The sequence below is a fragment of the Salmo salar genome, chromosome ssa01, assembly GCF_905237065.1.
Source record: "Salmo salar chromosome ssa01, Ssal_v3.1, whole genome shotgun sequence".
Taxonomy (NCBI): Eukaryota; Metazoa; Chordata; class Actinopteri; order Salmoniformes; family Salmonidae; genus Salmo; species Salmo salar.
The window spans coordinates 72,566,092-72,592,985 of NC_059442.1; the positions used below are offsets into that span (position 1 = coordinate 72,566,092).

General features: G+C 41.9%; 1 protein-coding gene across 1 annotated transcript; it reads right to left on the reverse strand.

Annotated features, from left to right (window-relative positions):
- Nucleotides 1–3,215: 3,215 nt before the first annotated feature.
- Nucleotides 3,216–26,193, reverse strand: galm (galactose mutarotase). Its single transcript, XM_014206002.2, has 7 exons — nt 25,762–26,193; nt 24,048–24,202; nt 20,971–21,177; nt 20,377–20,458; nt 17,416–17,566; nt 17,054–17,228; nt 3,216–5,287 (listed from the first exon to the last, which is right to left on the reverse strand). The coding sequence occupies exons 1-7, from the start codon at nt 25,946–25,948 to the stop codon at nt 5,210–5,212; spliced, it is 1,035 nt and encodes a 344-aa protein (XP_014061477.1). The 5' UTR covers nt 25,949–26,193; the 3' UTR covers nt 3,216–5,209.
- Nucleotides 26,194–26,894: the final 701 nt, after the last annotated feature.

Sequence of the window (26,894 nt, forward strand, 5' to 3'; positions counted from 1 at the left end):
GATTGAAATAGGTCACGTGAGATGAATCCAAAAGTGTGACAGGCGCAGACGGAAAAAATACTATTGTTATTTCATTAGTATTCAATGACGTGCTGAAGGAAGTTAGTTTGACAGGCAACTCATTTAGGATGCCACCCTTTCCATTTTGTCCATGATGGCATGGCACAATGAAACACTCCACCCTATATCTGAGGAGACTCACTGACTTGTATTTGCTCATAGGTTAGAGTGCCTTGGTTCAGCCGTTGCCTAAGATACACAATACACATCTGGTTATTTTACTTGTGGTTTAAAGCAAACACAAGTAGCCATTCTTAGGCCAGATAGGCAGGTGTTTTCTCCTGATTTCCCCAACAATTCTCAATTTCTCCTGAGGCTTTTTCTTACACAGCCCATCACTGTAATACAATTTTCAAAACAAACTACAAGCACCAGACAGACCTGCCGTGGTGATATTTAATGTTTTCCAGTTGAACGAGGAACAATTAATGTTTTCTGCTCTGACAATGAAGAACTCCAATTAAAAGATTGTAGCAAGTGAATGTTAAATTGTAGTTCTAGAAATGAGACAAATATATACAAACATTGCTATCTACAGTATATCAAATTGAGCTTTTTAAAATTGGATAAACAGTCTTTCTTGCCAGACAGTGACTGTGGGAAGAGACTAGACTAGGGCTCTCCAACCCTGTTCCTCAAGAGCAACCGTCCTATAGGTTCACTCCAACCCTTATATATCACACATGATTCTAATAATTAGCTGGTTGATAAACTGAATGCTGTTAGTTACAACTTGGGTTGGATCAAAAACCTACAGGAGGGTAGCTCTCCAGGAACAAACATTCAGAGGAACAAAACACATTTTGGGGAACATTTTAAAGGAAACGTGTAATTCTCTGCAGGCTCCCAACAGTAGTTTGATATGGATACATTCAGAATCATTCAGTTAAGAAGTTTGTGGAACTGCAACCTGATTTACCATCCATTGATTACATGGACACCTACACACTGGTTATTCCAATGCTTAGAAGTGTATTCTAGTTTATGGCCCAAAAACAGTCATTTCTCCCTCTTTATGGGCATTTATCTGGTCTCTGGACTAAATGGAGAAGTCAGAGGAAAAATTTTAAAAAGTGGAAGGAAAGGGAAACAACATAATGCTCCCACAAACCTGATTGTTCATTGACTAGAAAGTGCCTTCAGAAAGTATTCACACCCTGGACTTGTTTCACATTTTGCTGTGTTACAAGTTGGGATTAAAATTGATTTAATTGTCATTTTTTTGTAAACAATCTACACAAAGTACTCTGTAATGTCAAAGTGGAAGAAAGATTATAATATTTCTATCCGTATCCTTATAATATATATTTTTTTAAGTCCTAGTCCTTGCCGATGACAAGCATACTCATAACATGATGCAGCCAATACGTTTGAAAATAAGAAGAGCGGTACTCAGTGATGTGTAGTGTTTTTTTAATTTTTTTATTTGATTGAATATATAAAACATACAATCTACTTGCAGTGAAGTTACTCAATTTATACATCACATTAGTCATCTAACAGTGTCCCATCCAGAGCGACCCACAGATGCAACCAGGGTCAACAATGCAAAAAAACAAAGGACAACAAAATTCATAACAGCAAGGCCAACTGAATATGTTTGAGTGCATTTGTGGCACTATTTACATGTGTATATGTGTGTCCGTGTATGTGCACGTGTTTGCATTTGAATGAGTGTGTGTGTATATGCATGTGTACAAACACCTGCACGGCATCAGCCTCAGGCAAACAGGCATTAACTGTAACAATACTGCCCCTCAGTGTCATTCAAACATACTTTTTGTTATGTTTTATTTTGACTTTATTTTTTTACTTTTATCTTTGACCGTCATTCTATGCCCTGCCCAGCAACTCCACTCCCACTTGTCTCCAATTCCACATCCCAACCCTCAGCCCATCCCACCTATCTCTGCTGGCCACCCTCTTCGGATTTCTACGCACCACATATCTTTCAACTATGCTGTGATGTTTAACATACAATTTGTATCTAATTTAATAGAATCCACAGATCGCAAGTTAAAGATAAATACTTTCACTTAGAGTATTAGTATATTAGTAATTGACTGACCAGGTCTCTCCAGATCTCCCAACAATACTATTTCTAGGGTTAATTTTAGATCAATGTTATTCATTTTCAGCCATTCCTGAACCTGAGACCAGAAACAGGCTGAGGGCAATACCAAAACAAATGGTCTATTGATTCTGTATCCTCACAACAAAATCTGCAGAGCTGCGATGATTGTATGCAACAAATAGTCAACATTTTGTTGGTAGCAAGAATTCTGTACAATAATTTTAGCTGAAAAGCACAAAGTCTTGAATCTTGTGTCGTTTTATATATCAACTCATACTCCCTGTACCATGGAATTGGTTCATCAAAAATCTCTTCCCAACTATTTTGCAATCTGTATGGTACAGCTGTCAACATGTGTTGTGTTGAATTTACCCCAAATATAACCCTTTGTATTCAGGACATCAAGTTAAAAAACAAATTTCCCCATTTTTTGAAGTTTTACTTTAGTCCCTTATTGCAAACAGGATGCATGTTTTGGAATATTTTTATTCTGTACAGTCCTCCTTCTTTTGACTGTCATTTAGGCTACTATTGTGGAGTAACTACAATGTTGTTGATCCATCCTCAGTTTTCTCCTATCACAGCCATTAAACTCTGTAACTGTTATAAAGTCACCGTTGGCCTCATGGTGAAATCCCTGAGCGGTCTCCTTCCTCTCCAGCAACTGAGTTAGAAAGGACGCCTGTATCTTTGTCATGACTGGGTGTCTTGATACACCATCCAAAGTATAATGAATAACTTCACCATGCTCAAAGGGATATTCTATGTCTGCCTCTTTCATTTTTACCCATCTACCAATAGGTTCTCTTATTTGCGAGGCATTGGAAAACCTCCCTGGTCTTTGTGGTTGAATCTGTGTTTTAAATTCACTGCTCAACTGAGGGACCTTACAATTATCTGTGTGTGTGGGGGTACAGAGATGAGGTAGTCATTCAAAAATCATGTTAAACACTATTAATGCACATGAGTGAGTTCTATTATTGCACACGAGTGAGTCCATGCAACTTATTAAGCACATTTTGACTCACAAACTTATTTAGGCTTGCAATAAAAGGGGTTGAACACTTGTTGACTCAATATATTTCAGTTTTCATTTTTTATTAATTTGTACAAATTTCTAAAAACATAATTCCACTGACATTATGGGGTATTGTACAGGCCAGTGACACATCTCAATTTAAATCAATGTTAAATTCAGGCTGTAACACAACAAAAAGCGTAAAAAGTCAAGGGTTGTGAATACTTTCTGAAGGCACTGTACGTCAAGGTAGAAGAGGTAATATAATGGATGTTTTCATTGAATTGCAATAGTCCAATATTGAGTCCCATAATCAAAGATCACTCCAGTGAGTACCAATGAGATACACAATTGATACATTCCAGGGAGTTGAATACATACAGTACCTGCTAAATATATTGTCACCCTTGCACTTTTCCTAAATAATTCTCTATTTCTTCTCAAATAAATCACATTTAAATAAAAAATTGGATTTTCAACATTGCAAAACCAAATTTATTTTTGTTAACTTAAGTTTGAAATGAATTTAGAAAATAAAGACAAATGACATGGACAAAATGATTGGCACCCTGGAGCCAGTACTTGGTTGCACCGCCTTTGGCCAAGATAACTGCCAACAAATGCTTCTTGTAGCCATCAATGAGCTTGTTGCACCTTTCTACTGGCAATTTGGCCCACTCTTCAGTTTTTGGACGCTGGGTTGAACATTGGACTCAAACACCTGATAATCTGCTGATTTTATGATGCCATGCGCACTTTCAAGGCCCCCAGTACCAGAGGCAGCAAAGCAACCCCACAGCATTATCAAACCACCCTCATCTTTAATTATGTTTTTTTCATTGAATGCTTCATTTGGTCGTCAATAAACACAGCACTGATCTGTATTGCCAAAGAGCTCTAATTTTGTTTAATTTGTCCACAGAACATTTTCCACAGGATTACGGCTTGTTTAGATGGGTTTTTGAGAAATTCAATCAGGCTATCTTGTGTCTCATTCAGCAGTTTAGTCTTCCTATTTTTACCTATGACCAAATGAAGCATACAAAGAAAATAACACCCTCCCTACAATCAAACATGGGGAGGTTTGATAATGCAGTGGGGTTGCTTTGCTGCCTCTGGTACTGGGGGCCTTGAATGTGTGCAAGACACAGATCATGAAATCAGCAGATTACCAATGTTCGACCCAGGGTCCAAAAACATAGTCTGTTGAAGGTTGTGGGTCTTCCAGAAGGACAACGGCCCTAAACACACATCAACAGCACCATGGAATGGTTTAAGAAGAAACAATGGACTGTTCTAGAGTGGCCAGCGAAGAGATGAGATCTGAATAACATCCATAACCTATGGCGAGAGCTGAAAACAGCAGTTGGTGGAGGGCATCCTCAAACATTGAAGAATTACAACAGTTTTCTGCTGAAGAGTGGGCCAAATTGCCAGTAGAAAGGTGCTGCAAGCTCATTGATGGCTACAAGAAGCATTTGTTGGCAGTTGGCAAAAGTTATTTTAAATTGAAACTTATTTGAGAAGAAATAGGGAGAAAAATTCCAAGAGTGACAATATTTTGGGCCACAACTGTAGGAGTGAGTAATGGAGCAAAAGAGACCCTGTCTACCCAACAACAAAGGAACGTGGAAACTAATTTACTTATGCGTGTACTGTACTATTTATGTGAGTTTAAAGCCTAATTTGAACAGGGCCAAAAGCCAACTTCAAATGGTAGTGGATATTACAATGTTTAATGCAGTACAAAGTCCAGCTGTAAAGAGGGGAACAAAGCAATGTGGAGGAAATGGAGAGTCAAATTGGTACTGTACCTGTGTGTCTTTATGAACTCATCACCTCTAATCATGTCATCATCATCATCATCATTTTCATTTCAAAATCATTACCTGTCCATCTCAGATTGGTTCTTGAATACTACAAAATCAACCTTCTGATTTGACGGAACTCCTGTTCCGTGTTGCTCCATCCTTTCATCAGCTCTGATCAGTGGCTGGGATTCTGAATGGTCGCTCCCTGCTTGATGCTGACCCCTGACCCCCCCCCCTCTCTCTCCGTCAGGTGGTGGAGAAGGTGAAGCGGGTGACGTGGCGGTACTGCTCCCCTGGTCTCAGCAGAGCATCGGGGAACGAGGCCTGTTCATAAACATAGGGTCACAACATCAAGGTCCCACCTGAAGGACAGGACACAGGAGGGTCACATTGAAGACAGAAGCAAGGTTTCTGTCTGTGTCGTCTTTTGGGAGACTCGTTGGCAGGCTAAAACTGGTTGCTAGGTGCATGCAACTGTAGAATTGGTTGCTAGGAGGTTAGGAGTGAATATGGAGGAGGTCTTCCTGTTGGCCCAAAGTGTCACATGACAGACAGCTACATTGAGTCAGTATCTCAATGTGAGGTTCAATGGATGTGCTGAACAAACAAACAAACACACCCCACTGGGCACAGACCTCAGTTCAACGTCTATTCCACGTTGGTTCAACCAGTGTGTGCCCAGTGGGACACAAACAAACGTACACCCGCACACATGGTGTTTCCCATCACATGGACATGGTCAGGTTTAAGGAACTGGAGAAGAAGTATCTGAACAGAAAAAGGGAACTGAGGTTAAAACATGGACTGGCTGACATTGTTTAGTCTGAAAAAGACAAGAGGCAGAGTTCAGTTCAAACCTCTCCATGTGAGGGTGTGGGTGTGTGTGTGTGGCTACCACTCTCTCCTCATCTCCTGTTTTGACTCATCCTGCACCCTGTCTTCCCACCCACACTCTCCATTCCTCCCCCTCACCCTGTTTGCTCCAACTGCAGTGTTCTCTGACTCCCGTATGCGCAGCGGTTTGATACTGTATGTATGTATGCATGTATGCAAATGGAAGTGCTTCTCAATCTGTCATTTGCCTGTGCACTTTGTTCTTGAGCTCAATCCAATGCAAATGGCCGTATCTCTGCACGGGTCTCTGCCTCTCCTACAGTACAGAAGAGCAGGAGCAGGGGCCAGACCTGGCGCTAGCGAACTCTGAATGTGACCCGCGTAGTGGCAGGCAACTCAAATGGCTGTAATTACCGGACAGCCCACCCACCAGCAGCTGTTAAAATCTCAAGCTGACAGCACGTTTTCACTGTAGCTGTATCCAATCTACCACGACGGCAATATTTTAAGGGTACTGTACTGTACATAAGTCCTCAACTGAAAGCTTCATTAAATAGTACCAGTCTCAACGTCAACAGTGAAGAGGCGACTCCGGTATGCGGGCCTTCTAGGCAGAGTTCCTCTGTCCAGTGTCTGTGTTATTTTGCCCATATTAATCTTTTATTATTATATATATATATATTTTTTTTTAGTGAGTCTGAGATATGGCTTTTTCTTTGCAACTCTGCCTAGAAGGCCAGCATCCCGGAGTCGCCTCTTCACTGTTGAGGTTGAGACTGGTGTTTTGCGGGTACTATTTAATGAAGCTGCCAGTTGAGGACTTGTGAGGCGTCTGTTTCTCAAACTAGACACTCTAATGTACTTGTCCTCTTGCTCAGTTGTGCACCGGGGCCTCCCACTCTAGTTTATCTTCTGGTTAGAGACAGTTTGCGCTGTTCTGTGAAGGGAGTAGTACACAGTGTTATAAGAGATCTTCAGTTTCTTGGCAATTTCTCGCATGGAATAGCCTTCATTTCTCAGAACAAAAATAGACTGACGAGTTTCAGAAGAAAGTACTTTGTTTCTGGCCATTTCAAGCCTGTAATCAAACCCACAAATGCTGATGCTCCAGGTACTCAACTAGTCTAAAGGCCAGTTTTTTTGCTTCTTTAATCAGATCAACAGTTTTCAGCTGAGCTAACATAATTGTAAAAGGGTTGCTGATAATGGGTCTCTGTACGCCTATGTAGATATTCCATAAAAAAATCAGTAGTTTCCAACTACAATAGTCATTTAGAACATTAACAATGTCTACACTGTATTTCTGATCAATTTTATGTTATTTTAATGGACAAAAATGTTTGCTTTTCTTTAAAAAACAAGGACATTTCTAAGTGACAAACTTTTGAACGGTAGTGTATGTATTTAGGGATGTGTGTGTGTGCGTGCCTTCATGAGTGCTTGTGATTCCCTCTGTTTAAGCTAGCCTTGTTAGCCAGGTTTCAAACACTCTTCTTGCCTATATGCAAATACCCACATACAGTACATAAACACTTGGAACCACAGAAATGGGGCTCATAGACCTGTACAGTTCAAATCAAATGTTATTGGTCACATACACGTGTTTAGCACTCATGAAGGCACGGCAAGCGGAACTGGAGCGCCAAGTCTAGGTCCAAGAGGCTTCTAAACAGCTTCTACCCCCAAGCCATAAGACTCCTGAACATCAAGTCAAATGGCTACCTAGACTATTTGCATTGTTGGTTGAGGGCTTGTAAGTAAGCATTTCACTGTAAGATCTACACCTGTTGTATTCGGCGCATGTGACAAATAAAATTGGATTTGTTATTGTGGGTGTAGCGAAATGCTTGTGTTTCTAGTTCCGACAGTGCAGTAATATCTAACAAGTAATATCTAACAATTTCACAATAAATACCTAATACACACACATCTAAGTAAAGGAATGGAATGGAATTAAGAATATCTAAATATATGGATGAGCAATGTCAGACCGGCATAGACTAAGATACAGTACATAGTATAGAAGACAGTTGTACTGGTCCTTCCTCCTGCTCATATTTAATTCACTCTACTGACACTGTAGGCAAGAAGAGAAGCTGTGAAACTAATCTCCACAAGGCTAGCACAGCAAGAGGAATGGAGGAACAGGATTTATGGAAATCCACCTCATGCAGCCTTCTCCTACTTAAAAGGCCAGTCTTCCAGCCCAGAATTCAATTTCTCAGGGTTTGATATGGATGGATGGAAAGACAAAGAGAGCCTAGAGAGAAAGATGGATAGAGGTGAGGCAATAACGTGCAGGGCAGGCGAGAAAGAACAGAGAAAGAACAGAGAGAGAGGGAGAAACAGTGATGGAGAGAGAAAGAGAGAGATGGGGAGGAGAGAGAAGAGACAGTCCAGCCGAGAGAATGAGTTACAGTGAGGACAGGAGAGAGGAGTATACAGTGCTCAGTAAATCTTTCATGGTCTCCGTAGCAGGCACTCCCGTTATACGCTGATGCTGTGATTACTCAAGCAACAATTACTGCCATAAATCTGCTGGCAGCACAGGGGGCCAGCAGAAAGAGAGGGGCGGGGTGTATTATAACTACAGAGGAGGATTGGACAGCCTTCACATTTTGCTGCCTTAAAATGAAATCTAATAAGGTATTACATTATATTTTTTGTCCTATAGATTTACACAACCTACTCCACAAGTGAAAGAAAGTTAGAGAACATTTTCCAAATGAATAAAATAAACGAAGATGTCTTAATTGCGAATGTCTTGATGTCTTCACACCCCAGAGTTATTACTTGGTGGAAGCACCTTTGGGAGCCATTACAGCTGTAAATCCTTTTGAATCAGATTCTACCAACTTTGCACAACTCTTAGTTAGGGCTGTGGCGGGCACGAAATTGTCAGCCGATGATTGTCAAGCAAATAACTGTCGGCCTCACGGTAATTGACCGCTAATTAACAAACACATTTAGCATCTCCTGGCTTCCACACATTAGAGTTAAGAGAATGCCAAGAGTGTGCAAACCTGTCAAAGCCAAAGGGTGGCTACTTTGAAGAATCTAAAATATATTTTGATTTGTTTAACACTTTTTTGGTTACTACATGATTCCATATGTGTTATTTCATAGTTTTGATGTCTTCACTATTATTGTACGATCTAGAAAATAGTAAAAATAAAGAAAAATCCTTCAATGAGTAGATGTCCAAACTTTTGACTGGTACTGGATATTCCTGACTAAAATCTGCTTAAAACAAATGAGAGACAAGCTTTGCATATTGCTGTCCATCAATGATTCCCAACTAAATGTACTGAGCTTGACCAATTTTGACAACTTGTGCCTTCAGAAAGTATTCATACCCCTTTGACTTATTCCACATTTTGTTGTGTTACAAAATGGACTTAATATATGTTATTCTCACCCATCTTCACACAATACCCCAGTGAAAACATGTTTAGAAATATCTAATTTACATAAGCATTCACACCCCTGAGTCAATTTTTCAGAGATTATAGCTGTGAGTATTTCTGGGTAAGTCTCTAAGAGCCTTCCACACGGATTGTGAAACATTTGCCTATTATTCACTTCAAAATTCTTAAATTCTTCTGTCAAATTGGTTGTTGATCATTGCTAGACAACCATTTTCAGGTCTTTCCATAGATTTTCATGTAGATTTAAGTAAAAACTGTAACTCGGCCACTCAGGAACATTCACGGTCTTCTTGGTAATCAACTCCAGTGTAGATTTGGCCATGTAGTTTAGGTTATTGCCCTGCTGAAAAATAAATTAATCTCCCAGCGTCTGATGGAAAGCAGACTCAACCAGGTTTTCCTCTAGGATTTTGCCTGAGCTTAGCACCATTCCATTTATTTTTTATCCTGAAAAACTTCCCAGTCCTTAATGACTTCAAGCATACCCATGCTCAGTAATATGTTCTATTGGCTTTGCCCAAAACATAACACTGTATTCAGCACAAAAAAATTAATTGCTTTGCCACATTTTTTTAAGTATTACTTTAGTGATTTGTTGCAAACAGGATGCACGTTTTGGAATGTTTTTATTCTGTACAAGCTTCCTTCTTTTCACTCTGTCAATTAGGTTAGTATCATGTAGTAACTACAATGTTGTTGATCCATCCTCAGTTTTCTCCTCTCACAGCCAATAAACTCGAACTGTTTTAAAGTCACCATTGGCCTCATGGTGAAATCCCTGAGCGGTTTCCTTCCTCTCCAGCAACTGAGTTAGGAAGGATGCCTGTATCTTTGTCGTGACTGGGTGTATTGATACACCATCCAAAGTCTAATGAATAACTTCACCATGCTCAAAGGGATATTCAATGTCTGTTTTTTTAACCCATCTACCAGCAGAATACCACCCTGTATCCCACTGCTGACTTGCTTCTGAAGCTAAGCAGGGTTGTGGTGGTTGGTCCCTGGATGGAGGACCAGAAGCTAAATTCCCAATCTAGCCCTCATATGGTCACCTCATCATCCCCAGCTTACAATTGGCTCATTCATCCCCCTCCTCTCCCTTGTAACTACTCTCTAGGTTGTTGCTGTAAACGTGAATGTCTTTTCAGTCAACTTACCTGGTTAAATAAAACTCGACCAATAGGTGCCCTTATTTGCAAGGCATTGGAAAACCTCCCTGGTCTTTGTGGCTGAATCTGTGTTTGAAATTCACTATTTGACTGAGGGACCTTACAGATAATTGTGTGTGGGGTGGTGAGGTAGTTAAGCCAGCAGCATCCCACTGTTGGCTTGCTTCTGAAGGTAAGCAGGGTTGGTCCTGGTCAGTCCCTGGATGGGAGACCAGATGCTGCTGGAAGTGGTGTTGGAGGGCCAGTAGGAGGCACACTTTCCTCTAAATTAAAATATCCCAATGCCCCAGGGCAGTGAGTGGGGACACTGCCCTGTGTAGGGTGGGATGTTAAATGGGTGTCCTGACTCTCTGAGGTCATTAAAGATCCCATGGCGCTTATTGTAAGAGTAGGGGTGTTAACCCTGGTGTCCTGGCTGAATTCCCAAGCTGACCATCATCCCCAGCTTATAATTGGCTCATTCATCCTCCTCTCCCCTGTAACTATTCCCCAGGTTGTTGCTGTAAATGAGAATGTGTTCTCAGTCAACTTACCTGATAAATAAATAATTCAAAAATCATGTGAAACACTATTATTGCACAAAGAGTGAGTTTGTGTGACTTCTTAAGCACATTTTTTTCCCTAACAAAGGGGTTGAATACTTGTTGACTGAAGACACTTCAGCTTTTCATTTTGAATTAATTTGTACAAATTTCAAAAAACATCATTCCACTTCGACATTATGGGATATTGCATGTAGGGCAGTGACAAAAAAAACTCAATTTAATCAATTTTAAATTCAGGCTTTAACACAACAAAATGTGGAAAAAGTCAAGAGTGTGAATGCTTTCTGAAGGCACTGCATGTTGCCCTAACAGCTGTGCAAGGTTGGTAGAATCTGATTCAAAAATTTTCACAGCTGTTATGGCTGCCAAATGTGCTTCCACCAAGTATTAACTCTGATCAAAAAAATTACTTGTGCAAGGGGTTTGTTGACTTTCACTAGCGACTGTATGCTGTCTATATGGGCAGTATACACAGAGTATACCAAACATTAGGAACGCCTTCACTCACAACAGCTTTAATTCTTCGGGGTGTGGACTCTACAAGGTGTCGAAAGCGTTCCACAGGGATGCTGGCCCATGTTGATTCCAATGCTTCCCACAGTTGTGTCACATTGGCTGGATGTTCTTTGGTTGGTGAACTATTCTTGATATACACAAGAAACTGTTGAGCGTGAAAAACCCAGCAGCATTGCAGTTCTTGACACAAACCGGTGCGCCTGGCACCTACTACCATACCCGGTTCAAAGGCACTTAAATATTTTATCTTGCCTATTCACCCTCTGAATGGCACACATACACAATCCATGTCTCAAGGCTTAAAAATCCTTCTTTAACCCAACTCCTCCCCTTCATCTACACTGATTGAAGTGGATTTAACAAGTGACATCAATAAGGGATCATAGCTTTCACCTGGTCAGTCTATGTCATGGAAAGAGCAGGTGTTTTTAATGTTTTGTATAATCAGTGTATATGATTATACACAGCACACAAACAACACAACCTCATCAGATTTAAAGGTATATCAATAACAAATGTCTGGATCTTTAAAATGCATGATTACAGGGGCCAAATTGTTCATGTTCAGAGCAAGGGCAAATGTTGCAATAATAATTCCATGAAGTCCATGAGGCAGTCTCTCATCTCTCTATACTGTATTTCCAACCTATGTGTAAAACTGTACTAGTGAACTGCTGGTCAGCTCAGCCATGCAGGAGTGTAACTCTAGCCAAGGGCAGCCAGCTCACTGATAAGCTGATGGTGCCCAATGAATCAAGAGCACAAGAAGTCAAAGCACTCTATTACATTGCATGCTACAGGGGTTAGGGGCTCTGGCGACAAGGAGAAATCTCAACACTAGTGCTGTCCCCGACTAAACAAAAATATTGTCGACCGAGAGTCGTCCAGTTCTTTCCACCAATCGATTGGTCAAAATGTTTAAACATATTTTTCCATATGTAGGCAGACGTGTGTGTTAGAATAAAATCAACTACATATGTACTGAGCTTGTCTGATGCTTTAAGCACACTGTTTGATCAAATAATTAAGACACACAAATGACTCAAGAACGAGCCCAACGGTCTTACCGTGTTAAAAAAAAAAACAGCGAGTCTGCTCTAACGTAAAAAAATTGTAAAGCCTTTATTATAGCATATCAAAAGATTAAAAACTACCAAATCTGTGACATTGCTTTATCCGACATTTTGTCGTTGCATGAGGCTTGGTGCTCACGGAATCACTAGGCTATTAAACAAACACTCAAACAGGTAACAGAAGCTAGATCTGTGTTATTTCTGTAGATATACATGGATGATTTATAAAGCCAGGCACATTTAACAGTAAGTCTATTGATTATAGACCTAATTCATTTACATTACATTTAAGTCATTTAGCAGACGCTCTTATCCAGGCACTTCTTTCAGATTAATTCAAATTGGGGTTACCTCTCCACTCAATTTTCTTAGACAATTAGGCTTAGGCAAGGGCTGTTTTCTCGTCTCTGCTGCCTCCACCACATTGTTCTCAATCCTAATTTGCTGATTTGTTATAAAATAATATTTGATTTATTAGTGTTGAACAATTATTTGTACATATTATAACCATATACAATTTCAGTATCACGTCTTAGAGTGATGGACTGTGCCATCCCCATGGCCTCCACAATGGACTAGTCCACTCAGACAGGCCTCCACAATGGACTAGTCCACTCAGACAGGCCTCCACAATGGACTAGTCCACTCAGACAGGCCTCCACAATGGACTAGTCCACTCAGACAGGCCTCCACAATGGACTAGTCCACTGAGACAGGCCTCCACAATGGACTAGTCCACTGAGACAGGCCTCCACAATGGATTAGTCCACTCAGACAGGCCTCCACAATGGATTAGTCCACTCAGACAGGCCTCCACAATGGACTAGTCCACTGAGACAGGCCTCCACAATGGACTAGTCCACTGAGACAGGCCTCCACAATGGATTAGTCCACTCAGACAGGCCTCCACAATGGATTAGTCCACTCAGACAGGCCTCCACAATGGACTAGTCCACTGAGACAGGCCTCCACAATGGATTAGTCCACTCAGACAGGCCTCCACAATGGATTAGTCCACTCAGACAGGCCTCCACAATGGACTAGTCCACTGAGACAGGCCTCCACAATGGACTAGTCCACTGAGACAGGCCTCCACAATGGACTAGTCCACTGAGACAGGCCTCCACAATGGACTAGTCCACTGAGACAGGCCTCCACAATGGACTAGTCCACTGAGACAGGCCTCCACAATGGACTAGTCCACTCAGACAGGCCTCCACAATGGACTAGTCCACTGAGACAGGCCTCCACAATGGACTAGTCCACTGAGACAGGCCTCCACAATGGACTAGTCCACTGAGACAGGCCTCCACAATGGACTAGTCCACTCAGACAGGCCTCCACAATGGACTAGTCCACTCAGACAGGCCTCCACAATGGATTAGTCCACTCAGACAGGCCTCCACAATGGATTAGTCCACTCAGACAGGCCTCCACAATGGATTAGTCCACTCAGACAGGCCTCCACAATGGATTAGTCCACTCAGACAGGCGTGAATCAGACAGGTGTCCTGTGTACCATAAATATATATATTATTTAAAATGCGACTGCTCAACTAAAAACATCTTGGTCGACCTACAGCCTACCGACCAAACAATCGACCAGTCGACTAAATGGGTTCAGCCCTTACTCAATACTCAGGAAAAGTACTTGTTGTTGCAATACTTCCTGTCAGCAAGGCTTATCGGGAGGGCCTTCCAATGAAAGACATGAATATACATGTGGACACTGAGTTAAATGCCTATTGATGTACAGTATAGGGTATGTAATACCACAGTTATCTAATAATTATTTGATGACAATGTCCACATTCTGAGGATCAATTTGAAGAGGAAAAGTGAAGGAGGAATAACGTTTTACAACCTTAATTGAAAACCGAGACACACACACTCACTTTCCACCCGTTCTCCATTCCCCCTCTCCTTCCATCTGTAAAGTGGCCTCTTCCCTCCCACACACTCACTTTCCACCCGTTCTCCATTCCCTCTCTCCTTCCATCTGTAAAGTGGCCTCTTCCCTCCCACACACTCACTTTCCACCCGTTCTCCATTCCCTCTCTCCTTCCATCTGTAAAGTGGCCTCTTCCCTCCCACACACTCACTTTCCACCCGTTCTCCATTCCCTCTCTCCTTCCATCTGTAAAGTGGCCTCTTCCCTCCCACACACTCACTTTCCACCCGTTCTCCATTCCCTCTCTCCTTCCATCTGTAAAGTGGCCTCTTCCCTCCCACACACTCACTTTCCACCCGTTCTCCATTCCCTCTCTCCTTCCATCTGTAAAGTGGCCTCTTCCCTCCCACACACTCACTTTCCACCCGTTCTCCATTCCCTCTCTCCTTCCATCTGTAAAGTGGCCTCTTCCCTCCCACACACTTCTGACCACAATCGATTTCCCATGATTCCAATCTGTGCTCTTACAAAATCTCCATCAACTCACGGGAACCTGTCCTCTGCTCTTACACAACCTTCCTAAACTCCTTTACATCAACATTAGATGCACCACGCCCTTGAATCTCCTCTATACACCAACAACAATCTCTACATTATGCCTTTACTGCCTATACACCAACTACAATCTCTATATAATGTTTTTACTGCCTATACACCAACTACAATCTCTACATTATGCTTTAACTGCCTATACACCAACTACAATCTCTATATAATGTTTTTACTGCCTATACACCAACTACAATCTCTACATTATGCTTTAACTGCCTATACACCAACTACAATCTCTATATAATGTTTTTACTGCCTATACACCAACTACAATCTCTACATTATGCTTTAACTGCCTATACATCAACTACAATCTCTACATTATGTTTTTACTGCCTATACACCAACTACAATCTCTACATTATGTTTTTACTGCCTATACACCAACTACAATCTCTACATTATGTTTTTACTGCCTATACACCAACTACAATCTCTACATTATGTTTTTACTGCCTATACACCAACTACAATCTCTACATTATGCTTTTACTGCCTATACACCAACTACAATCTCTACATTATGTTTTTACTGCCTATACACCAACTACAATCTCTACATTATGCTTTTACTGCCTATACACCAACTACAATCTCTACATTATGTTTTTACTGCCTATACACCAACTACAATCTAGTCACGCCATTCGAGCCGTTAAACGTTTCTGCTCTCATGTATAACAACTTCTAACTGTAACTGACTGCCATTGCCTTTAGGTTCCGCTTTACACGGAACCCAAACCGGCTGCACGCGTGCGCCATCGTGCATAAATGTATTTTGTCCCCCCACACCAAATGTGATTACGACACGCAGGTTCAAATATCAAAACAAACTCTGAACCAATTAAATTAATTTGGGGACAGGTCGAAAAGCATTAAACATTTATGGCAATTTAGCTAGTTAGCTTGCACTTGCTAGCTAATTTGTCCTATTTAGCTAGCTTGCTGTTGCTAGCTAATTTGTCCTGGGATATAAACATTGAGTTGTTATTTTACCTAAAATGCACAAGGTCCTCTACTCCGACAATTAATCCACACATAAAACAGCCAACCGAATCGTTTCTAGTCATCTCACTTCCTTCCAGGCATTTACTTCTCCTGACTTTATATTGCGATAACCAATGAGGAGATGGCACGGGAGTACCTGCTTCTATAAACCAATGAGGAGATGGGAGAGGCAGGACTTGCAGCGCGATCTGCGTCAGAAATAGAACTGATTTCTATTTTAGCCCTTGGCAACGCAGACGCTCGTTGGCGTGCGCGAGAAGTGTGTGTGCAATAATTGAATAACATAGATTTCTACATTTATTTTGCAACGCGAGCGGTGTGGTCAGCCTGTAACTCCTCCGTTACAGCTCATCAAAGCATTACACATAATTACAAAACAAGTGGGTATGATTCAACATATGAAGGTCTGTTGATCAGTATAAGCCCATTTGATTTTACTTTCATGAAAAAATCTGTATGTAACTAAACTGCTGGGCCTTTGCAATGTTAGATACAAAGATAATCTAATGAACTTCTAGGCTTAATTTTTCATTAGCAGTGTCATTTAGTTAATGGACACATCATTAACGTCGTACCTTAACAGTAGTTATTCAAAAAAATACTAGAGTGATGAATTAATAAGCCAAGTCTTATTAGAGATAATGGGCTGTGAGGAGAAGGCTCAGGAACAATTCAGATGTGTGTGTCTTAGCAGCCTGCCTTGCAGTGATTAAAATACACGTCGACCCACCAGACTGCCCATCATAAATAGGAGAACACTACAGACAGTGTGTAATGTTCCTTGTCAATACAAAGTCTACAGCAGCAGTAGTTAAGCCCATAGGCCATTTGCAAACCACGACTGTGGCTAAACAACTTTCATTCTGCAAGTATTTCCATAGTTGATCTCTATGGTTGCAGCCTACACAGACTACTATTATTGAACAATTGGCCAAGTTAGCTGGCTCTTGCACTCCCCTCTACCGCTGATCTACTCCACGCATTAGTGAAGGACTACCTTAAAGGACAGCGTACCTGGTTGACAGCGTCAGGCCAGTTCTGTGTCTCCAGGCAGAAGGCACTGTGTTTAGGATAAGAGGCCCCACCCTTTCCTTTAAAAGAGCCATCCAGGAAGTTGGCTGTGTAGAACTGGACGCCGGGCTGAGTGGTGCTGACCTCCACAACACGCCCACTCGCTGGGTGAAATACCCTGAAAGAGACAGAGGGAGGGAGGGCAGAGGTGAGGGTAGGAGCGAGACAGTCACTCGGTTATCCAAGGTTGTAGCTCGGGCACTGTGCAGTGTTCATGCCTTTTCTATGCTCTGCAAGAGCACTACTGATGCTTTATCAAGAAACAGCAAGACTGCACTGTAAAGCCCAACATAGTTTGGCCTCACCTTGCACACACGCGCACTGTCCAAGCATCTCCAGGTGATGACAGGCAGAAGTTGTGGTCGAACCCAGGCCCAGGCACTTCTTTCAGCCGTGGGCCAATCAGAACTGGCCTCCGAAGGTCAAAGGGTGTGTGCTCCACTGGTCTGACCTCGCCTGTAGACAGAGCAGGGATAGAGCTGGGTATGACAGTTTTGACATGAATAGGGCTGAGAACCTGGACACATCACCTAAATGAACTGGCAAACATCCAACGCCAATAGGCTTTCAAATTCATTAGATAGAGACAGAAAATGAACTGAGAAAGACACGCATCACTAATGAAACAGTGAGGATATTTGATTATGTCAAACTATCTAAAATAAACCATCATTAAGCTCCCTATTCCTCTGAATGTATTCTCCCTTTCCTTTAGGAAATACCATAACATACCATCGATTAACAGAGAGTGACTTTAGGAGGTGGTATGAAGGACAAACAGTCTCTTTGTCCTTGACAGCATACTAATGTCAGATCACATTCTCGGTCTTATTAAACTCTGAGCAACTCAAAGGCTTCTCAGAGAGCCTTCCCGCCCCCAAACCACCTTCTCGTTGATCCCCTTGCAATTTCACAGGCCAAAAATATCGCCATGACGAAAGTGGCTATCAATCAGATCGGCTTCCTCATTTATCCAGTGTCTCAACAGGAACTGAGACAGGAAATTAAACTAGTGACATGATACAGAGGGCCTTTGACATGCACAAAAAAAAACTATCCAAACAGACAACACAGAGAAGAAACAAATACAACCACAAAGATGACTTAATTAAGAAAAATAACATGAAGGTTCCTCAAGTTTCTATCAAGTGGCAAACTGGTTTGTGGGATGTATTCTAGTCTGGTTCAGTGAGTTGTAAACTGGTTTATTCTTGATGTTCTGGTATGGTAAAAGGCATCTCAGTATGGACTAGAGGGCAGCAGGTGCATTCGTTTGGTGGGGGGGAGGGATAATGGATTCTAGATTAGTGTCTGGTTTTCCATTCCGATTTCGATTCATTTTTATGTTTTTCCAAGGACACAATCGCTCATTTCCTCTCTCGGTCTGGAGGTATAAGTCAGGGTTCACCTCTGACCACCTGACCTCTAACCCCTAGGCCATTCCAAATGAAAAATACACAGGTGCTCCAACAGGCTCTTACTCTCAATTTCAAACAAACAAACACAGAGGCATCAGCTGGACCAAGCAGAACATGGATCTAGAATCTCCATGGACTAACATTTACTCTAAAGCCCAATTTACCTCGGCTCCAAACCGACTCTAAAAATAAACAGTCATTAACTATTCTGTCTGCACCATTAGGCCGTCCCACGGGGCGGACTGGTAATTGAACTGTAATGAATGTGTTTATTTCAAGGTCTGAGTGAGCTTGGATAGGTTAATCTGGAGTGCGTTAATGATTATTCTAAAACTCAACAGCGTTAGACCTCTGTCTAGTACCGACAATCTTTCATCTTTAGGAGAGGAGAAATAGAGAGAGAGTGGAAAAGGAGACTGACATTGATAAAGACAGACAGAGTCGGTAGAGAGAGATAGATTACTCCTGTATTTAGGAGAAGAAGAACTGGCTGTCAATCACTCCTACAAACAAAAAAATACTAGGATTCACTATCCAGTCCAGGTCCTTCATACCTGTGGTATTACCATTCAAATGAGCCTGGCAACATTAACCAATAGGCCATAGGCCTAACCAACTTCTATTCTATCTGTTCCTAGAGAAAAGATGACTGATCTGTGCAAATCATTCACATTTTCACTGCGGACTGCTTTTGTGTAATTTAGTCACTCTAGGAAATTATGGAAAATCATTATTTCCCACTACATTTTAGGCAGTGCTGTGGTCCCTCCACCCATGTGGGTGAAACATATCCGTTTCTCTGTGGCGTAACGTCACGCAGAAATTGCTAATGGAGCGACGCTTGGACTCCCTACTAAATTATTACTGAGTCGTGCTGCTCTCCCCAGCTGCTCTCGCTCTGCTGATTAAGCCTGATGGAAGATTACAGCCTGAATCCCATCAATCCACTTCCATTACGTTGCACTGTGTCAAGTCTTTGACATCCAGTTAACAATCTATAGTCTTATTCAGGCAGTCTAGTATTGTCTAGCCTCATGCTGTGCCCTAAATGTTATACTAAAGTCAGAGAGAGGCAGAGAGAAAGATTACATTTTGGCTGAAATTGCTTTCTGCTATATAATCAATTCGGTCAACTGATAAAGTAGGGGGTTCTTATCAGTGTGTGTTGATGCAGACTTTTAAGGCCTTAACCTAAATCTTTCCCAACAGTTGTTTAACCATTTTTTTATTCTTCTTCTACAGATTATAATTTGTAGAGAGAGAAACAGTGCGAGGGTGATGGAGCACACTCAATCTGAAGACTGAAGGGAAACAGCATCTGACTCTAACATGCATCAGTCAGAGTCCTATTTCTGAGTTCCGAGAAGATTGTTATCACAAATTTGCTCTCCTAGAACAGAGGCCCACAGGTTGTGTCTGTCTGTCTGTCAGTGAGAAAAGACAACCACAACTTCCTGACAGCTCAGTGTGTCTGTCTGCAGGGTGAGGGTCACACACACACACATACACACACACACAGGTCAACACCTCATCCTCATTATACACCTCAACAGGGTTGGAGACGTGATGCACACAGAGTAAAGGCTAACTTGACTAGTGCAAACATTATCTCTTTAATACAAAGTTATTCCAATTAAAAATCATTCAGCTGAGTCATGTTGTGCATGTCTGACCTGCTCACTTCTGAGAGGTTGGGGTTAGGATAGGGCAGGTAATATTATATCCATGTAATTATCCTATCTGGTATTTTACTACTGGAGCTTTTGAGACTATTCTAGAAAAATCCGTTTTTTTTCTTGTGATAAAAATATAATTTATTTAAAAGAAAAGTGTATTTTCCTCTCTTACCAGTGGGGATCATGACGTCATCTACAGGCAGATAAGTTGGAGCGTTGATGGACACTTCATGGTCGTATATGTCAGCTGAGCCCTGCACGCACACAAGCAAGCAAGCAAGCAAGCACGCACACACGCACACGCACACACACACGCACACACACACACCTTGTTACCATGCTGATGGATGCTATCCAACAAAGCTCAGTTAGAGTTACACTAAAAAGCACCTCAATCTCAGCCCATGCACGCTTCTGAGACACTGTCACTCAGAACGTGCACTCTCTTGAAACATTTTCATTCAATAACCCCATTACCATTCTGTTGACAGCAGAAGAAACAAGGAGATACTGAGTAGGAGGTGTGTCTATGTATTCCACAACATAATGCCTGTGGGCAGTCAATAACCAATCACACTGCAATCCCACGATGACGTCTGATATGAAATACTGACACAGAATAACACAGTCAACAATATAGAAATAGGCTGCTTTTCTCTGCCACCAAGGAGCCTTACCAGTGATTGGCTGGTTCTAGCCATACATGTTTAACATGATTTCACTGCATAATTGTCTGACAGAGGACAGCTCCTCCTCATTGTCCTACCTGTCCAGCCAGGTTGAAGTAGGAGTGGTTGGTGAGGTTAATGGGGGTGGTTCTAGTGGAGCGGGCCTGGTACTGGATGCTCAGTGTGTCCCCCTCCAGGGTGTAGGTAACAGAGGCCTGCACCTCCCCGGGGTAATTCTGGTCTCCGTCTGGGCTGGTGAGGGTGAGCCGCACCCCGCCCTCCACACCCTCACTTCCCCATATCACCTGGAACACAGCACAGCACAGGGGCAAATCAATAAATCAATTACATTTCAGTCCTTTAGCAGACGCTCTTATCCGGAGCGACTTACAGGAGCAATTTGGGTTAACTGCCAAAAAAGTGATTCCCCAGTTCTGCCTCAAATCCATGAGCTGATCCTGTATGAACTAGAGCTGAATTCAAATCTTACAAACAATGGAACACCTTTGTTATCATCTCCCAGCATTATTGTGTTTGACCTTAATCCAACGTCTAAATGTTCTGAAAGTGTTCTGATCCTCCATGGCCCACAATGCAGCTGAATGTTATAATAGGCACTTTCAGTTACTAGAGAGAGGAAGGGAACGAGAGGAAGGGAGGGACAGAGACACAGACAGAGAGGAGAGAAAGGGTGCGATGGAGATAGACAGCTAGAGGGAGAGAAAGAAAGATAAGAGACAGCGGTAGAGGGGTATAAAGGGTGGGTGGGTGGGGGGGGGGGGTTTGGCGACAGAGTAGGGCGAAATTGGTCATAGGAGGAACCTGTCAATAGGGAGCCTGAAGCGCAAGGACATGATGTACTAACAACAAGCTAAAAATGAGGTAGCATGCATCTGCAAGGCTCTGATACATCTCCTGGAGCTAATCTCTCTCCAGCCTTCCTTCTACCCCCCCCCCCTCCCACACTTTCTGCATGCCCATTCTCTCTCTTGCTTTCTTTCTGTACCACAGCAATTCTTCCACCTCTCTCTCATTGGAGTGCACCGTCAAATCTCCCCAGCAGCGCTTATAAAAATAAGTATTCGCTCCACTGACAGCAGCCAATGTCAAACACTGCCTGCAGTTAATGCGCAGCCCCTTTGATTGACAGCTGGCTCTGGCCCTCTGTAGCTTACTCTCAGCTTTAAATAGGAATGTCATCAAGACTTAAAGTATGATGCAATCTTCTGTTTGCCGCTCCTTTTATAATCCATCAGCTTGTCATCTCCATCATGGTGCTACCAGTGCTACCTGCTATTTACAACTAGCAGCCCTTCAGGGTGATAGGGGACGAGTCATGCTGTGATCTGGAGGACACCTGTGGCTTGACAAAAAGTACAAGAGTGGCCTCTGCATCTGCCTGTAAACAAATCTTTCCACGCTAATTGAGAATGCGACAGTTGCTAAGTGACTACAGTCAGGCCTGGTTGCCATCTCTCTTCAGCTATTACATTCCACTACCTGCCACTCCATAACAGAAGCCCACCGTGTCATTGTCGTGTGGCCTTGGTTTCTATCTACTACAGATGTGAATGAGATCAATCTGTGGTCCAAGACAAGCGTGTGAATTGAATGGTGACACTGATTTGTAACCAGAGGACTTCCAGCTGAGTTTAAAGTGTGGGCTCAGGATTTTGGGCTCATGAGTAATCAACTTGACCTGAAGAAACACCGGGCACTATGGGGTCTATGGGTGTATGAATAAAAAAAAGCCTGGATGAGACATGATATGAATAACTCATGATGTTATCTCTTGTATCCTTGGTGATAGGAACAGGAATGACGACAATTTGAATTTATATCATGCAATTGCAGTGTTCTTGGCGCCGCATGGATAATAGAGTCCGACCCCCGAGGTGAAAATGGAATGATGAATATGACTGATCTATTACAACTCAGTCTGAGCTCTGGTTTATCAAATATCACTGCTCTTCCCAGGATAAAACAAAAGACATTCTTTTAAAACTTGTTGAATGATAACTAGGACTGCTTTTGACTTTAACAATATTTCTGTTGTTGTTGTTATACCACATTTTCACACTTCTTAAATAATCTCCCAGGGAGACGTAATCAAAGAGAATAATCTGTATGTGAATATTCGCAGCAGACTTCAAAGGCGCTAATGTCTGATCAAATCTGGGAAAGATGGAGCTGAATCTGCTAAGACTATCCACAGACATCTCACCAGCCAGATGGAACTATAGAAAGGCTGTTGTGTCTGTCCTCTCTCTAGCCGGAGAGTGCAGGGGCTTAGATAGCTTTCTCTTTATGGAGCAGTTAGCAGATACTATAGCTGAGTGCTATTTCCGGGGGCCATTAGCCAAGTTTATAATGCCTATAATTGATTCAGTTGTAATGACGCAGTAGTGAACACTGAGGCCTACGGTTGGATGGTAACGGTGTTTTGTGCAGCACAGTTTAAAGTGGATCCATCCATGGCTTCCCTACAGGGCTGATTAAAAGGCATGTAGTGTGACCGACGGGGGAGAACACTCATAAAGTGCTGACCACAGAGAAAAAACACAGGAAGCATTTATGTCTAGCAGATTATTGAAGTCATTCATATAAACAAAAAAAAAGAATGTTTTATTTAAAAAAGGTTGATTCTACTGCTGCAATAAGGCATTTACAGCCGTTCCCTTTGGGTTCTTTATTCCTGTGTATTCTCCTGAAGTCACAGTGCAGCGCCGAGATATGAGGAAAATCAAGGTAATCATTTAGAATGGACTGCACCTCCTACACAGTGCAGAAGACTGATTATACCCAGGTCCTCTAAAGAAAGGTTAAGAAAATGTCTCCTGCCCACAGTCATTCAGGCTTTTAACAGCACCAGGTTGCTGTCATCATGACACAAATTACATACATTATGCACTACCTAGACACTTCAATTGCTCTTTTGCACACCAGTCCAGCACTGTACTTTTTAACTTATTTCCATTTGGGGGTAATCAAGAATGATCTCAACTCATCTGTGTAAGAGGGTTGTCAATACAGTAGTCATGTTGACGTCTACACTAAGGTACTTAAATAGTGTTAGTGAATCCTGTCTTTTAATATGCGAGTGCAGTCCATCGAGATACTTCAACTTTTTATGCTGCAGTCTGTGTGTTTCCATGGTTTTGTTGGTTGTTTTTACCTTGCTGAAGCCCCTCAGTCCTCCATGGAGGGAGTTAGGTCCATTATTGATGGCCAGTTGATAATCCTTCCCATCGACCACAAATCTGCCCTTGGCGATCCTATTGGCTACCCGGCCGACAACAGCGCCAAAGTACTTGGGGTTGGCCAGATAGCCTGCAATAAAACAGTTGAGCCGTGTCATTGTTTCTCATTCAAGAGTCACACAGATATCGCACATAAAACAGCACATTGGCTCAGTGTTTACCATGCGCATCACATAAAACACTCTTGAGGCTTTAATATTTGTAATAAAACTCTTAGCAATAATCAGCACAAGCTACACTTTCTCGATTGGTGCAGGCTCTTTGCTTTTAGTTGTCATATCATTTCATCATCCTGTTATCAATTCTTCCCACCTTTCAGTTTTGATGCAACCATTCCTTTTTTATTTTCAGAGGCTGACTTGTGTGTGTCTCCTGCTGACTTCAGTATGTCAGAGACACACTCACATTAGTACTTTAAAACTAATTTCATAAGTCATCAGGAGGTCAGTAGGTCAAAGGTCTGATTATGCCCCCCTCCCAGCTCAGAGACTGCATGTCAAACAATTTACCCCTATTGAGCATAGCTAACATATGTCAAACACCGACCTGGTATCAGAGCATTTTGTACTATTCTGTACGTAAATCCGAAACACTCCTTTAGTTTGTGGAAGTCCATCACCCATTTCAGATATGTTATGAATTACAATTTGTATTATATGTTAAGAATTAGCTAAATGTACAATATGTTATGAATTCTAGCTCAGTCGCTAGGTGGCTAACGTTAGCTAGCTGGCTAACATTAGCTAGACTAGGGGTTAGGGTTAAGTTTAGGAGTTAGGTTAAATGGTTAGCTAAAAGGGTTAAGGTTAAGTTTAGGAGTTAGGTTAAAGGGTTAGGGGGTTAGCTAAAAGGGTTAAGGTTAGGGTAAGGGTTAGCTAAAAGGGTTAAGGTTAGGGTAAGGGTTAGCTAAAAGGGTTAAGTTTAGGGGAAGGGTTAGCTAAAAGTATTAAGGTTAGGGGAACGGTTAGCTAAAAGGGTTAAGGTTAGGGGAAGGGTTAGCTAACATGCTAAGTAGTTGCAAAGTAGCTCAAAAGTAGTAAGTAGTTGAAAAGTTGGTAATTAGCTAAAATTGTCCTTGATGAGATTTGAATTCGCAACCTTTGGCTTGCTATATGTATTAAGTAGCTTAGGAGTTAAGTTAAGGTTAGATGAAGTGTTAGCTAACATGCTAAGTAATTGTAAAGTAGCTAAAAAGTAGTCGAAAAGTTGCTAAAATGTCCTTGATGAGATTTGATCTGGCAACCTTTGGGTTGCTGGGCGGTCGTTGCTAGACGTTCGCGTTTTACACCCACCCATCCACCCTTGTTTTTGTATTAAGTAACCATCTGTCCTATGTAACCATACCAAACATAACAAATCATTCAATTGAGTGTCCCGGATTTACATTTACTATGTTACGTCTAGTCTATGAGACCAGGCTACGAACACTGGAAACTTCCAGTTATTGTGCTAACATTAGTTAGCCATTGGCTCGCGAAACTTCCTCTAACTTCCTTCATACTGGACACAGAAACATACAAATGGTATCCACGATTTCATCTGACTCTGGGGAAGTAGATAAAGGAAAATCCCGAAGTTTCCCTTTAAGTCCCTTAGCTAAGCATGGAGGAATTCAAGATCAGCATTTACCCTCAAGATCATCATAACCCAGAACGATGTCATTGACCTCTCCATTCTTGCCTTTACACTTGATGGCTGTTATGATGCACCCTAGTGTTATGATTTCCACTGTGATGTTGGACGATTTCAGGATCCATTTCTGTACACGTCCTTCTCCCGGTACCTCACCGAATTCCTCCATTAGTACCAGTGCCATGTTGCCTCAACGTCAGACTTATCTTTGACACGATTTCTCACTTTGATCATATGAACTTGCACGCGGAAATGGTTAATTCTCGTCAATGGGCAATAAAGAAATAATAGGCTAGTAACATTCTCACGTCACAAGAAACTTTATTGCAAGTTCCAAGTGAAAACACGTGCGTAGACTGCTACACTACAACACCAACCATGGACTTTACACTACAATGTACAAATGTTCAATGTTTATGATCTTTGCGTCCGTATTCTATGACGTATTGATTGATGTCATCAGAAGAGGACAGAATATGTGTAGCTCTATACATTAACAGGAGCGTGAGGTTAGAGTAGTATACCTACAGTACATATCAGTATATGTATTAGTATGTAAACGTAACTGTTTTCACACGATTAAGTAGACCCACAATCAATTTAATAATATACATCTTGTTCAGAGATTAAACTGACAGAACCAAGAAATGAATCAATTTGATCTGTTTTCCAAGTTATCCATTCCTGTAAATGACCTCATCAGTCGTTTGTGTGTGTGTGTGTTTGCGTGGATCCCAGATGCCCTTTCCTGATGGCCATTATGGCAGCACATGTTTTAGGCAGCTGTGCTCTTGCAGGATCTAATCCCATGGTCCACTGCATCTGATGATCTACTTTCCCTGTTGCTCGGCCATGCCTTCAGTAGAGGGCACAGAGGGCAGATCCAGTCATCTCTCCCCAGACAAACAGACAGGGTGTTGAGATGCCATGAACAACAATGGGTTTTGTCATCTGGTGTGATGTAACAATGTTAACTCCACATCCACTTTACTGAAGATGTCATGTCACACCTGAGGGGCTTTTTCCTACCCACATGACAAAAAAAGTGCATTTCTATCATTCAACAACACATGGAAGCATTCTGAGGTTGGAGCACAGTGAGTGATGTTTTTTTAAAGCTCCCCCTCTTC

Coding starts and splice junctions, on each gene's coding strand:
- galm (XM_014206002.2), bottom strand. CDS start 25,948: ATGGCACTGGTACTAATGGAGGAATTCGGTGAGGTACCGGGAGAAGGA. Junction 24,203..25,761: donor GGGTTATGATGATCTTGAGG/GTAAATGCTGAT, acceptor GTTTTATTGCAG/GCTATCTGGCCAACCCCAAG. Junction 20,459..20,970: donor ACTTCAACCTGGCTGGACAG/GTAGGACAATGA, acceptor GTGTGCGTGCAG/GGCTCAGCTGACATATACGA.